The sequence below is a fragment of the Rhipicephalus sanguineus genome, chromosome 2 (genome assembly GCF_013339695.2).
Source record: "Rhipicephalus sanguineus isolate Rsan-2018 chromosome 2, BIME_Rsan_1.4, whole genome shotgun sequence".
NCBI classification, from domain to species: Eukaryota; Metazoa; Arthropoda; class Arachnida; order Ixodida; family Ixodidae; genus Rhipicephalus; species Rhipicephalus sanguineus.
The window spans coordinates 20,054,268-20,069,796 of record NC_051177.1 but is presented as its reverse complement, the minus strand read 5'-3'; the positions used below and the strand labels follow the sequence as shown (position 1 = coordinate 20,069,796).

The 15,529-nt window shown below is 46.9% G+C and overlaps 1 protein-coding gene across 1 annotated transcript in view; it reads right to left on the bottom strand.

Annotated features, from left to right (window-relative positions):
- Positions 1–15,174, bottom strand: part of LOC119382495 (lysosome membrane protein 2) — a 67,002-nt gene extending 51,828 nt beyond the window's left edge. The window contains exon 1 of the mRNA XM_037650206.2: positions 14,773–15,174. Within this exon, the coding sequence (XP_037506134.1) occupies positions 14,773–14,895 (123 nt within the window). The 5' untranslated portion in view covers positions 14,896–15,174. The remainder of the gene's footprint in view (positions 1–14,772) is intronic.
- Positions 15,175–15,529: the final 355 nt, after the last annotated feature.

Here is a 15,529-nt window from a genome sequence, read left to right as displayed (position 1 = left end):
GCTTGCGAATAATGTAGAAAATCTCGTTACTTCTCGCCTATAATAGGCGCTACCATGTTGAGGGGTAAACTCTCGCGCGTTATTATTAAAAATCGCAAAGGTACATTACATTCATGATCTCGTTACACGCGCGACACGCACGCACGCACGCACGCACACACACACACACACACACACACACACACACACACACACACACACACACAAGCGCGCGCGATTCTGGAACCCTATTTTCTTCTTTTGTAAAACATGTTACTTCTTGCTTTCAGAACCGCGTGCTTGTTTATGCAGTCGCACCTAAGGCTTGAATGAGGTTATACCGCCAGCTAGGATCGATACCGCAGCTGCATGGCAAACAGGACACGCGCAAAGCGAGTAGTGTCGCTACGAAGCCTCGGCGGCATCCATGCATACAATAGCGCGTTCACTCCATTGGTTAAGCCGTTTCGCGGGCTGATTCTCGTACGTTACATCATGAAAGCAGCTAAATATAGGAGGGAACGCGAGGAGCTTTAGTTCTAGAGGATGTCTATTTATACGCGTCGCCCGTGCACTGCCCCACATCCTCGAAAAAAAAAAAAAATGCAGAGCAGGCTGCACCGTGCCTCGCGCCCGTCACCCTTCCTCGCTTTCGCAGCCCGTTTCGCTTCCCGAGAACGAATTTGAGTCGTCGATCGCGAGTCGCTATACAGAGTATTTATTACGTGATAATTAGAATCGTACTATTTTAGTGACGAATACCTTTATTGTATCTTTAACCGAGCAACGCAGTTAATATCTCTTTTTAATTAGGAATAAAAATTTTTTAAAATTTGCTTGTGGACGCAACGAGTGTATGACAAGTAAGATTAGTACAACGAAGAGGGAAACAACGGAGGCGCGAGTGGTATCACACTGCATGAATAAAGCAGTCGATCTGAACCACTGCTGCTAGTCTTGTCAAGCTACATGGCCGCTCATCAGGCTCATCAAATAAATGCCGTTTCATTTGGCGGAGGCTGTGTGTCGCCGGCAAGGAGCTTTTACACAAGAATTTAACCTTGCCGTAGGCACAGTAAGCAGATATACACATGTACTTCAGCTGTCCGTAAAGTATACACAAAAATGCCGTAATAAGAGCAACGATAAAGGTATCCGCACACGTGCAATGCATGAGGTCAAGGTTCGTCGCTGTATAATTTATGTAAATGTCAAAATTTCCCGGTTAAGTGGGGTAATTCACAATGCGACATATCTTCAACGTGCTCAAAAGTTGTTCTTAAGATGAAACTTTTGAGACCTATACCTAAGGCGGACAAAATTAGTAAGGCTTCTGCAAAACCATTGGGACGATTTCACATAAGTTGTAAAATTCCTGTATAAAGTTTCTCCTATTTTGCCGCTTTAGATCCTCCAAGGACAGCAGTTTATAGAACTGCGGTACCTGTTTTTGTTGCAGTTAAATTTGCGAACATCCTTCTTTTTTGTTGTACTTACCAATTTTCAGGAATTCTCGTGAAACATTTAGAGTTCTAAATATTATTATTGCTTCCTGAAGCAATTAGAGGGGTTTCCTTTTTTTCTAAAATGTAACGAGTCTAATTCAAGTCGGTTCAGCGGTTATTTCACAACGTCATTCTCGCCTAATATTGTATTCGAATAGACAAACTGGAGTTGATCCAGTTGCCTCTTGAAAAGTGCACCTGGATCCACTCGGTTATCTTCCTACCAAGTGCGTCAAAGATGAACTCGCCTTTCTCTCCCTCCACACAATCAAGAACTGAACGGCGTCTCATAATTAACTTTCTCGTTTCTCCCTCTCTTTTCTCGAGCAATATATTTCTTTATGGCAAGCCCCTTCAGCGCCTAGTTGAAAGAGCGGCACAGTGATAGATGGTTCTCTACCAATTAATTATCGCAACAGCTGCGGAGAAGCATAAGCATAAAGCGCAGGGAATCGTTCGAGTACAGGCACGATGATGCCTTCCATCCGACGAAGTCGACCACGTACAGTCACCGTCAAATATCTACTTACCACCATATCTGACATAAGGGATCAATATATCTGCAGTCTTCATTTCCAGCCTGTACTATAACACATGCAACATAACTGCATAAAAATACCCGTGCAGTGTGACATGAACGGTCACATAACCTGTTCGAAAATTTCGTTTATTTGTAAGAACCGACCATCCGCATCTCTCTCACGCTATCAGGGGACGCTTTAGGTACACACAGCGATCCGTCGCTAACGCGCAGTCTTTCGTTATAGTATATGCTGTAGGAAGACTAATCGGAAATAAAGGAAGAAACGAAAACATACAATGCGCATTCACCTTCACTGACTGCGTGCACACTTCAACGAATCAGCGGGTCTGTAGACTATTTTACGGATGGGTTGGTGCATTCGACGTTTCATGACCTTATCAATTCACGTCGCGATATACAAAAATAAGAAAACATTCGTTTAACAGTCCAGAGTGGCAGCACCCGTATATCTTACGTAAAACTGTCTATGCCGTATACTACAGAATACGGAACACTATTCTGTGTCGGTCCTCCCTGATTATCTTTTTCGAAATACGTCAGGGCCCCTCACCTGGGCAGTGCCGGCAGCGCTAAGCATGACGACAGGGAGCGGACGGAATAGTATTCCGTGGTACGGTACAGGCACACACTGTATCGTAATCCCTCGTTCTACCGCTTCTACGCGCTAGATATCTGGGCCCGATAGGACAACGAAAGAGCAACCACGCCCAGACGGCCGCACTCGGCGAGCGCTTTTCACGGAAGGAAAATGTCCACATTCTGCTCCTTCTCTCCACGGAAGCAGCCGATGAAAACCTCAGTCGGCGTCAAATTAGGATGCGTACACCGAACAAAGAAGCACTCGCGACAGCATTGTTTAGGGAGAGAACACGAACTAAAGAATCAAAACACATTTATGTTCTTTCATCGCAAAGAGTACCGCATTAAAGCATCTAAAACGAGGCGGCTATCACCATACATTGAAGTTCCGGACCGCAGTCGTACAAATATGTAAATATTTAAGGACTGCTTCACTGGAGTTTTTGTGACGGTAGACATAAATGATAATTAACAGTGTGCATAGATATGAACATAAAAGGAGTATGAGAATTTTTTACGCCAAAAAGCAGTTATGTACATAAAATATTATGTGGATAGAAATTAGGAACGATATCTTTCCCTAAATTTTCGTCATTCAGCTACGAAGTCAGGCACGAAGCTCCCGTATTATGCAGTCTGTCCTTGGTAGCATGAAGACGCGCCGTTTTATTCGGCCACGCCTTTCAGCAGGGAATAGAAAGAAGCTACGGTCTTCTCTATGCTTTTACCACACAGCGAGAACACAATAAAAAAAATCACAGCATATCCACGGGGTGAATGATGATGAGTGGGGCGAAGCTACGGAGGGAATCATCTGTAAACCGTGAAACTCTTCCGTGAAATGCGCCCAGTACATAATATAAAGAGTGTGAAACATCGTGTATATATTAAACATCAAACTTTTATTGTACTGTTGGTTTACGTGGTCCCTTCATTATCACTTGTGATCGGTGAAATGCAAGGAAGAAGTCCGCTCCCGAGCGAAAGAGCGCCAAGAGCGACCGCATTCCCCGCTCGCCCTGCGCGAATTAAAGGCAAGGCTAGAGGGAAGACAGGACGCGCGTTCCACGACGCGAGGTCGGTAGCATGCCCAACGAAAGCCAACGGAACGCGATCGTGCAAGTGCTCCGGCTTCGCATCGCCTCATGGTTCCATTTAGCGTCCCAAAACCAAATATATTGCTCAAGGTGTGCCTTGCGTTTTTCGTAGAAATAATTTCTTTATCATGTACATTAAGACGAAAAGTTGAAAGCTCACTAGAGTGTATCGCCCGCAAAGTATGTCTTTTAGTGTGATTTAACTCTCGTACGGCAGGGTCCTCGCGCCGTTGCCGGTCCACCTCGCCCGTTGACGATCGGGCGAGGTGGCTACATACAACAACTACTACTACACTTGAAGAAAAACATCTGGCGTTCTTTCGTTCTGCTTTTACAAAACATCTGGCGTCTTTCGTTGGTTTATTTCATCAATCAACGGCGTTTTGAACAAAATTTTTATTGTTTAATCACGCACAGGAGAAATCTCACCAGGCACTACCTTGGAGGTAAACAATGGCTGCTAATGGGAATGAGAGACAGAAGAAGTCGGCTTTTAGCTAACACTTACACTTCTACTTCTACTAACGTTTCCTACTGGAACATGCCAATGGCTGCTAATGGGGAATGAGAGACAGAAGAATTCGGCTTTTAGTTAACGCGCACGCTGCGAATTTTTTATTGTTCAACAACGCACAGGAGAAATCTCCCACAGGCACCACCTTGGAGGTCAAAGCGTAAGACTTGTTACGCACTACTACGATGACGACGACTACGAGGGACGAACGGGTGCCGCCTTAAGGAGCTTCGCCCCTAAAACATGCCTTAAATAACTGCATGCCTTGGAAAGGCATGCAGATAACCTTCTGTTCGTGTCTAGTTTCCATCTCCATTGTCGCAACTGCAAGTGAAGTATAGAGAATGCGTGTGCCGACTTTTTATGTTTCACCCCATGGAGTGAAACGTTCTGGATCGTGCATTGGTCGAAACCAAGCAATGCGCTTTAGGTTAATTGCCTCGTGTTCTAGGGGGAACTGTTCATCTCCTTGGGCGTTAGGAAATACAGCCAAGCGAACTCTGCACAGCAAGGCGAACACGCACGGTCATTTGAAGTTGCGCGGGTGCTGCTGTACACGATATAAGGTGATGTTTACAGCACATGTGGTGGCGTCCTAACACATTGTCGTTGACGGCTGCCAGGCAGCGTCGTCACAATGCATACACATCCACGACGCACGTTAGACAAAGACATCACACTTGTTTATCTCGTAGAAGCTCGCAGACGTTGCTGCGCTCGTGCGCACTACGCTGCACGCCCACATACGTGCACACTGTGTTTCTCATTGCACAGATCATAGCATATGCTCCGTGCTGCTTGTTATGTGCATTATCTCGGGTAAAGTAGATCTCATAATTAATTAAAGCTTGGTATCAGAGCACATTGTTCTCCGAAGGTGGTATACAAAAAACACTGCATTTGAACTTGCCGAGTAAAGTGTAGTGCGCCAAGAGGTCCGAGCTAAGCTGCCAATCTTCCAAAAAGTGAGCTTTGTACTGGGAACTTTGGGAAGGGCAAATACGTCGAGTTGAAATGCACGCTCGAGTGATACAGCGATCGAAAATGCACCGTTTCAGGCATAAGCGTGCGCAGGGTTCCCCTTCAGGGGGGGCGAAGGTTCGTCGCAGCGCCCCCCTCCCTATTATGTCAATGTATGCGACTGCCTTTGCGCCCCTCTTCTCGCCCCCCCTACAATGTATAGGGATGACTTTGCGCCCCCCCTTCTCGCCCCCTTGGCCCCCCCCCCCCCCTGCGCACGCCTATGGTTTCAGGCGATGTCGTCAAAGTATATCTCTCAGCATTTGTTGAATGATAAAGATGGCGCCAGAGTACAGATGGAGCGTCTGAAAGGCAGCTCTTGAGGATGCATGTGTCCAGATGCCGCGACAAACTACGGCTGGAATACAAACGGCACTTTGTCATAAAGGAACGATACATCTTCACGTAGGCCGAAAATGTTTACCGTGTTTTTCAGTGCACATCGGATTTTCGAGATTGCATCTGCAGCGTTCGCTATATAGCAGCGCGCGCATGAAGACCACCATGTCTCGACGTATTTACAGGTGTTCATTCGGTAAAACAGGAAGCGCGAATAACTTATATCAACACCGCACTTTCCTGTTTTTAAATTAACTAATTTCTTTCTTGGACCTGAAAATCCCGTATGAAGCAGGAGGTTAACTGAGGTCCAACCATACTAAGCTTTAAATGAGCACGCTTCCAGCCATAGGGAGTAAATATGGGCAATATGTGAGCTTCCTGAAATAAGAAACTGAAAGGAAAGGACAAACATATAATTAAGCACGCGCAGACGCTAACACAAAGAAGTGCGAGGGAGAGAGAGAGAGAGAAAATGGAACACTATTTGGCTTTGCGTAAAATACATATTCATAGTAGTGACGACTCATTTCACTGCAATGAAAGCAGTTCTTTCTTGCGTAGTAATTGACCATAGTATAAGTATTATCTGAAGTTACAATAGATTGTTGCCCAGCGCCCTTAATTTGCTTGGTCGTTGCTGCGGTGTTTACTATAAATGCGTAGCTTCAATAACGTGGTTGCGCATCCCTACTTCAATATCACCATATAGCATGTACAGTAGAATATCGTTATAACAAAGTAGCGTCGGGCCGTCAACTAGTTCGTTATATCCGACATTCGCTGTAACGGCAGAGATAATGATGGGCTCTAACAAATCTGCAATCTCGCTCGCTATACCCACTATAAACAAGGTAATCCTTACCTCTTTCTTTGTGGCATTTCAAACTACATAAATAGACCGGAACATGAGAAGGTGGAATGGCAACAGAACAAAGTTCGTTTGACAAAACAGACCTGCGTTCGCATTTATTTGAAGAAGGATGAGAACTTCGTCTGCTGGCCTATCACAGCCAGACTAGTGAAATAGGGAAAGAATATTCAACACCACACTTATTTTCCATTTCTTACTACCTTTCCAGTGTTGAGCCTCTCGCGAACCAAACATTTCCTCGTTATAGCCGATACCACAGCAGCTCTCTCGTTTTGGGTTTAATTGTAAAAATAATAAATAAAGAACAAATGTCGCTGAAGTGAAGCGTGAGCAACCAAAGTTCGTATTTAGTTCTCTCTATCAGTGTTCAATACAACGAGGTTCAACTGTATTGGTATTTAATGCAGACCGCATCACTAATGTTCTGACTTGTGTGAATCAATTTCAACATTTAGAGGGCTACAAATCTGCGGGATCCCGCAATAGGGAAGAATTATGAAAGGGGAAAAATTGGTCCCGGAATTCAACCCCGCACCGGGACAATCTTTTCTTGTTTTGTTTTGTTTTCAACTAACAAGCTTTTCTTACTAAGAAATCCGTATGGAACTCCTTGTAGCTTTGTGCTCTAAACAGGTGGATGGCAATTTTTCCATTTCATTAAAAAAAAAACATTGTTCCCAACAATTTTTTTTTTTTCTTCTACAACCATAACAATGTCAAAATAGTTCCTTATGCGTCGGTGCCGTAAAACGTCCTCGCGGGAAGGCTTTTTTTTTTTAATCACGCTGTGCCACATTGCTCTGTTGCGACACTTTCCCACACACAGAGCGTGTTTGTCGGCGTTATAAAACAAGCGCCCCAGCGCGACCGCAGAGGTCGTCACCCGCGGGGCATGTCGTAACCCAGTGAGTGGCGGATGCCTCCCTTGACTCTAATGGGCCGCGAACCTGGCGCACGCACGTGTTCGCATTTGCATTCAGGTCCAGCAGTGCCAAGGGCGCACCCTCCACTCTTCCTTGGGAGGCCACTGCTGCCGGTTTTCTCCGTTCCCTGCCCCGCATTGTGGACAAGCGTGTTGCGCGCGCGCTCGGCTACCGTTCCCAATCGCCGGCTGTCGTGGCGGCGCAGTGTTTTTTCTCATCAAAATCACGCAGCGTGGTAGAAGCCAAGAGGCAGCGACCTCGGCTGGTCTATAGACGCCTCCAGCAATGGGGCTGGAACCAATGACAAACGCGAGAGAGCAGTAGAGGGGGCCACCCATACATGCAGATGGCTGCCAATCTCCCAGCGAAAGTAGGGCGCAAGTGCAAGCAACAATGCAAGCAATACATAGACGGCGGCGCAAAAATGCAGCCTTTACGAACTCAATTTCAAACAATATCACCGCATCACATTATGGCCTAAAAGACTCCGTTGTTCCATAAGGGGTGGGAAACGCAATAAATAATAGTAAACCAAATGCAAGAACACACACACATTATATATATATATATATATATATATATATATATATATATATATTGTGTGTGTGTGTGTGTGTGTGTGTGTGTGTGTGGTGTGTGTGTGTGTGTGTGTGTGTGTGTGTGTGTGTGTGTGTGTGATTAGACATTACATAGAAAATTTGTGTTCAAATTTACGTTAAAGAGAATTAAAAAAAGAATTCACAGTACTTCATCAAGGACCCTAGCAGAAGTTATTGCTGACTGCTTATAAGCTTATGGAGAAATCTGCAGTAAATTCGTATAAAATGCACAAATAAAAATTCGAATTATCACGCAGTATGACAATAAATTTTTCAGCTCTGCTTGTATTATAGCTGATGTCGATACGTCAGTATAAAAAATTTTCGAGAGGTTGGTATTGTTCTAAAAGACCAGTTTTTTTTGCCCAATCAGCATGCGTGTTCCGTTCACCTGCATTGAAGTGCGTCAGTCGACCATATTATTTCTCTAACGACACGAACCGCAGCGTGCCGCAACGTGTCGTGGCTCCGCGAATATTGTAAAAGTTCCTGCGCGTTCGTCAACACTTAGAGCTCACAATTGAAACGCTCCGTTCCGCAGCATAGCTTACGGCGCAGTCACCCGACTGTTTCAGCTGCGGGAGATGAGGGCCGCGTACAGCTGCCCGCAGAAGCTTTTCCGAACGCGGAAGCGGCGATAAAGCTGAATTTTCCTCAGAGCCTAAACAGGAAGCCCGTCGTCGAAACGGCCTCGTGTGTAGGTCGACATATGCGCAGTGTGTACGCGTGCCTATTTCACGCGGCAGAGTCTATTTGCACGTCGACGTCACGAGACCTGAGCAGACACGTCACGTGTGACGTCACCGTTAGAGCGGCACGCCGGCAAAAAAACTCGCAGGTTCCGTAATGCGTTCTCCTAAGACGACTCGAAGGCGAAAGCCATCTTTTTTTTTTCTTCTTCTCAGTCAATGTACTGATCCTCCCCCGCCCGCCTCTGAAAGCTCTCTGCACCTAACGTGGATTTGCACGGCCTCCAGGATCGGAGGCATTGCAAGCTTTCTGCACCTAACCTGGTGCACTACCTGCGTGATCGGCCCACCTTTGCCCAAGCTACGATGTCATGCGATGTCATAATGACGTCACAAATTTTGACGATCTGTGGCGTCGTTATGACGTCATCATGTCATGATTTTTAGCATCACTCGCGTTGACACCGCCGACGGTCAATTTTCACGTTTGGTGAGGTATCTAAGGCTTTCGCCTTAGTAGTGACAACCGCGCAACTGCACGGTGTAGGCTACCCCCTCACCCCCCCCCCCCCCCGCCGCCCCCATCCAGTTACAGGGACCAACCACTGGTACTGGCAAAATAGAGATACTTGAACAACGCCGCGCAGAATCTCCTTTTCATTAAAATTGTACGGCGGTGGGATGACGGCGCACGTGGTGACGCTTCTGCTCAGATCACGTGACCCCAAGAAACTGAGGTACGAATAGACTCTCCCATTCCACGCACTGCTGCGAATGTTTGCAAAGCTGGATTGGCAAAACGCGTCTCTCGCAATGGCCGCTTATCACCAGCGAACCTCTTTACAAGCAACTCCTGTATCTATATGGCGTACGACATGCATTGTTAACTCGTGCCCTCGTCCTTTTTAGTCTTGTAAATAGAGTGTGCCAGCTGGTGTGCTTGAGCGAAAGTCAGGTCAGTGTAGTAACGTAAAATAATAATAAGAGGTAGGTAATTACCTGGAGTTCAAATACGTTTCTTTTTTAATAATAAATAATAATATCTGGGGTTTAACGTGCCAAAACTTTTTTTTTAAGCTAGCGTTTGAGACCTGAGGCTATAGCAAAGTTATGCTAAAGATCGCGAGCCCGAAGCGAGTCTTCATCCGAAGAAGCAATAATAATTGATAGGTTTGGAACGGTAGCGCTAGTAGACACGGAATAGAGGAAGACACACGGACACACAGACGGAAGCGCTCTAGCAACGCTACCGCGCTAGCGGTAGCGCTAGAGCGCTTCCGCTAGAGCGCTACTAGCGCTACCGGTCCAAGTATGAATTTCCAACTCGCCCAAGAAACAGCACTCCTATAATTGATAGGGTTTTCCACTCCTAGGCACGCCGTAGTGAGGGACTACTGATTAAATCACACCACCTGGGGTTCTTTAACGTGCAACTAAAACTGAGTATAAGCAGGTGTTCTTGCATTACGCCCTCATCGAAGAATGCTACCGCCGTGGCCGGGAACCGAACCCGCGCCCTTTAGCTATCCAATGAAGGAAGCACGTCACGGTAAATACACAATGCGGGGTAATCTGTGCGACCACCTGATATGCTTTGGGCCTTGCCCACAAATACATTGCTTGCACGCTGGTGATCGTACGTGCACATGGCGCTTTCGATTATTTCTTTATTTTCTTGTTTGTAGATTCGATATCAATTTGATGATGTTGTGATAGCTGGCTCTAACCTACCTTTCCAATGTTTTGACATCTAATTAATAAAAAACTCGCAGGGTCCTTTGTGCATTCGCCTAGGACGACTGGAAGGTGAAAGCCGCCTTTCTCTTCACAGTCGATCCTCCCTCGCCCCACTCGACAAGTTGTCTGCACCTCACCCGGTTTTGCACTGCCTCCGTGATCGGCTCACTTTGATCTAGCGACGATTTCGTGTTATGACGCCACAATGTGACGTCATGATGACGTCATAAATCTTGCCGATCTGTGACGTCGTCACGTGATGATTTTTTTTGCATCACTCGTGTTGACGCCGCCACCGACGGTCAATTTTCGCGTTTGACGAATCATCTAAGGCTTTCGCCTTTAAAAAAAAATATACCTGCACGTAAATAGTCAAGATGTACTTCAGGAGCTTCAAAGAAAACAGCAGTTGTGCGATATAATGTGCGGATAGCCCCATTTGTCTGCCGCAACACGAAATCTTTTGTTAAATGGGTGACTTGCTCCGTCGTTCATACAATCCTCTCGCGAGAAAAATTCGCAGTGAACTCTTTTTTTGTTTCGCTTCTTTTTTGCGTGGAGAAAATCGTGTCACGGAGAAAGGCAGAGTTCTTTGTCGCAACGCTTGTCCTTTTGTTTGGCTTTTTTTGTTTATAACACTAGTGAAGCCTGCGTCAAAGATTACGCCGCTTCGCAATACCGGCAGCATCGCTCGCTGCGCTGCCATTGAGTCCCGCAGGCAGGGAGCTCCCTGCGGGAGCGCAGAGTCACTACGCTGTCGGTGCCGGAACCGCCCATCAGATGCGCGCGCTACGGCGATGCACGTGCTTTTCGCTCACCGCTGCTTTACGCTCAACTGTCGGCTTACGTATAGCTTTGGAGGTCCGCATGCGCTATATTGTGTGCTGACCTACGGAATGCTGTACCGTTACTTAAGCGTTGGTCCAGAGCGGGATATCACGTACTTAAAGAAAAGAAAGAAAAAAAACAAGCTTGTAAGACTCGACGCCGTAAAACAAAATAAGCATTTAGCAGTCTTCATGCTCAAACTGCGGTATCGTCTAGTGGAAAACATACTGTGTTCATAAATTCACTATCCTGTGTTCTTACGACTGCATAATAATTTCTGAATTGCAGTATTGCAGCTTCTGTTATCAATCTCGTTAGTCCATATACAGTACTCTATTTGCTCAGCTGAAGTGTCGCGAACGAACACACTATACTGTACTTTGACTTAGGTGCGCATATATATATATATATATATATATATATATATATATATATATATATATATCGTGTATGTGCGTGTGCACGCTCGTGTGTATCTGTGTCGCTCCCCATGCTGCTTCGGCCTAACCTTAAGGTGCCCACAGTGCGATGGTGATAAAGACTAATTGGCCATAAAGGACGCAGGCGCTACAACGATACAAACGATTATCAAAGCGAGGGAGAGAAGGGGGTTGGGGTGGCAGTCAGTATAGAGGACTGGTGGTGAGTCACGGAAGTTCGCATCAAAGGAATCGCCTGCACACACAGCGAGTAATAAAGGCCATTGAGAGGCGATTACCACTCCACTCAGCGACCATTCGGAAAAGCTGTCACGCCGCCGCTGTACAGACACAAACACACACACACGTCGCGTACAAATAAAGCACAACACCGTGACGGAAAGCAAGTGACAATGTCACCTTAATTCTGTTGTCTTATTCTCGTCTGCGATCAGTGTGCGGTAATGATGATCGGTTTGAATGCGCAGGATGAAAATCATTGCTAGACCAAATAAATAAAGTTATCTAAAAGACGTACTTCCCGATCCGATGCAAATATACCCAGACATTTGGAAGAAAAAGAATTACAGCTACTTCCAATATAGCTACCATCGAGATGACTGCCCAGCTTGTGCGAGTGAATTTGCCATTACGTGGTTGCCGAGCCATTTATTTTGGGAATCTCGCCAACTTGCCCGCCAAAGCACCAGTTGCCAGCGTGCTATAGCTTTACAAAGCCGCACTTGCGGAGAGGGCAACTGAGAGAAGCTGTAACGCAATAAGCTAAAAAAAAAGATAGAAAAGACAGGGAAAGAAATTAAGGACAACAAGAGACACGTTCTCGATGATAGTGTTCAGTGTGGTAGGAAGGAGGTAACGCTGGCAGGTTTCGACACCATACAAATCATGGGTCTTGAACTATCATTACGCTTAAGCAGCGCATATCAAGATCAATGTACACACCTCCTCCGTGTCTACCGCATTTGGCTCCTCGCTGCGCACAATGTGGTTCTGGAGGAGGAGGAGAGCATGACAGTAACTTCTGTAGCCCTTGCTCCCAAGCACCGCTCAGTTCCGGGAACATGAGAGTCGATGGCATGAACGCCTTTTTTTATAGTACTGGCAATAGTAACATTGACGACCCTGCGTGTACTACAGACGTGCACGCCTTCACGTTGGGAAACCCCTTACCCCCAACTGCACATATAGTGTATACCACTTCCTCCTAATTGCATCACCACGCTGACGTGTTGCAGCTCTGTCTCGAAACACAAGCGTTCCTCAGGGCGAGTGCCAATACCTTTCATGTCGCCCGAACTTGAAAGCGCGGTGGCAGTCAGTGCTCGCGGTTTCTCGGCAGTGCCTCATACGCGTTAGGGGGGAAAGGTTTATGCATCACACATGTGGATACGGATCACGGAAATTACTAAAAGAAAGAGGGGGAAAGGTTGTCTCTACAGTGTCAACATACTCGTAAGCATGCCTACAAGGTGCCTCTCTTATAACAGCAACGCACGCGCAATGTGTGTAAATACGCATGCACATTCATAGTAGCATTTCGCGCGATCACTTACTACTGCTCCTTTTTACCGTTTCACAGTATCTTCTTATCACACCAAGAGCTGCGATGTAATTGGAGGACGCTTAAGTTTCGCATTTAAAAGTAGCACGCGGTGGCGTTTCGGTCCCGGCGTTCGCATTGCATTCTCATTCGCTTGCTATGCTTCGCTTCTCGGTGACACCTCAACCATGCTGTGTGTAAAGAAACGCCCGTCATAAAAAATAAACGTTAGGAAAAGAGGGTCCCCGCCCAGGGACTTGCTTAAATTGGCCTGACTACCAGGGTCAGGTCGGCAAGTCGCGCCTCCCATGCACGACAACCACTTTCGCATTTGTTGTGTATTGCCTGAGTCGTTATCACGCGCATATGCAATCTAACATACATCTGCGTGTGATATTGGCCGTTGTAAACTCTCCTAGAGCGCGTTCTGCAGGCTCTAGGGCGTCAGGAGGTTTAGAACATGTGGCCCGAGCTCTGCGGTGGAGCGCTCGGCAAGGATTGCCCCTAAAATGGGCAAAGATTCCGTTCTCTGCGGAACTGGGCAATGAGACGGGAATGTCCTCACTGCAACAAATATGCGAGCCTTAGAGCACATAATTCATTCATTAAAGCGAAAGCTTTTTTAGAACCCTATAGGCTATTCGTTAACACAGACAATCATATCGTTGGTTCCTTCACAAGTTCTTCTTGTGAATCCTATTGCTGTCTTCCCTAGCTCCAGAAAAAAACACGATCGGGCGAGATGAAAATAATTACCCATGACTAGACGTTTTTGCGAATTAGTGATCTGCGGCATCGTTCAAAAGAAGTCTTCCAGTGAGCATTGTTCGAAGGAAGACAGAAATTGACTTGTAAGACATTAACGCCGTGACGTCCGTTGCTTTCAAGAACACCCGCTTGCTGAAACGATGGGACCACGAGAGATAACGGTAAGTAGCGCGTGGCAGCTCCTGGCGCTCTGTCAGCGTTTACGCTATAAAAATATTGCGCAGGAGGCGAGGAGAAGTAGTCGACAGGTGGTGATGCACCTGACGACAACAATCGGGGTTCGTTGCCTCTCGAAAAAACTGATTTCGCGTTCGTCCCGTTCGAATACCACACTTTTTTTTTTCGTTTCACGCTACCAAATGCCCATCGTAAAATTGTATGCGGCTGAAAAGGACGGATAATAGGCGCCAGCCAGCACTCGACCATGCGGTACGTTTCCTAACAGAGCGATTGCCTTATAGAACTTCCTGCATACTAGACAGGCCACGGCGATCTCAAGGAAACAAATGATTGTAATATTTATTAAGAGACTAGATAGGAACCAACCTTGTAGGCAAAATAAAGCTGCCTATATAATTAACGTCAATGTTCGTGAATAGAGATAAACACTCATCAAGCATTCATGAAAACAGCATCATGTTATTGGTGAACGCTTCTGCACAACATGCAAGAAGATGAATATGTTGCCCTTCATACGCTATAGTTGAGGAAAGACGAATTAGTATTTTTTTTAACTCCACTTCCGTATCCATCATGAGCTTCCGTCACACAAACGCACGCGCGCAGGCGTTCCTTACCTCAGCTACCTTGCCGCGCATGATGGTCGGTAAGTAGATGTGTCCCAGCAGTCCGACGAGCAGGACAACGCCGCAAATGACCGTGAAGGTGGCCAAGCAGATCTTGCTCTTGGTCGATGACATGATCACCGATCGGCGCGGCGTCCTGGCACCGCTCACGCCTCACACGCAAAGCACAAGCTGGCCGCTCACAAATAAGGACCGCAGCCACTCGGCGTGGACGGGGAAAGCGGAGAGCTGTCTTCCGCCGGCGGCTACCGGTAGCACGAGGAAGAGCACGCGCCGTTGAGGCGATGATGCCGGATAGCGCGGTGTGCCGCGATGCTCTTCGTCGGGGGTCTCGCCGCGGTCTGTGACGCGCCTTCCCTCACCTGCGGTCGGCTGCTGGCCCGCACCCGGCTGCAGCAGCGGCTGATATGTCAAAAACGGCTTCCCGCTCAAGGATGGCTTATGTACGGCCGCCTCCTCGCCACCCTCTCGGCAGCAGTCGACGTGCCCTTTCCCCGAATGCCCTCCCTCGCTCTCCTTCGCGCGTCTCGACTCTCACCACGCCGCAGCAGACCTTGCTACATTCACACTCTCCCCGCTGTTTATGCATTCCCGTTGTGACAACTGCATAGACGTTCGTCTCCAGTCGAAGACGGAATACGCTCTTCTGCACGGATTCGATTACCTGTGCGAAGTGTCAAGTGGTTTACGCAGTGCCCTTATTTGTGACATTTTCCTCGCTTGATTCATTTCTCTTTTTCTTCGCACA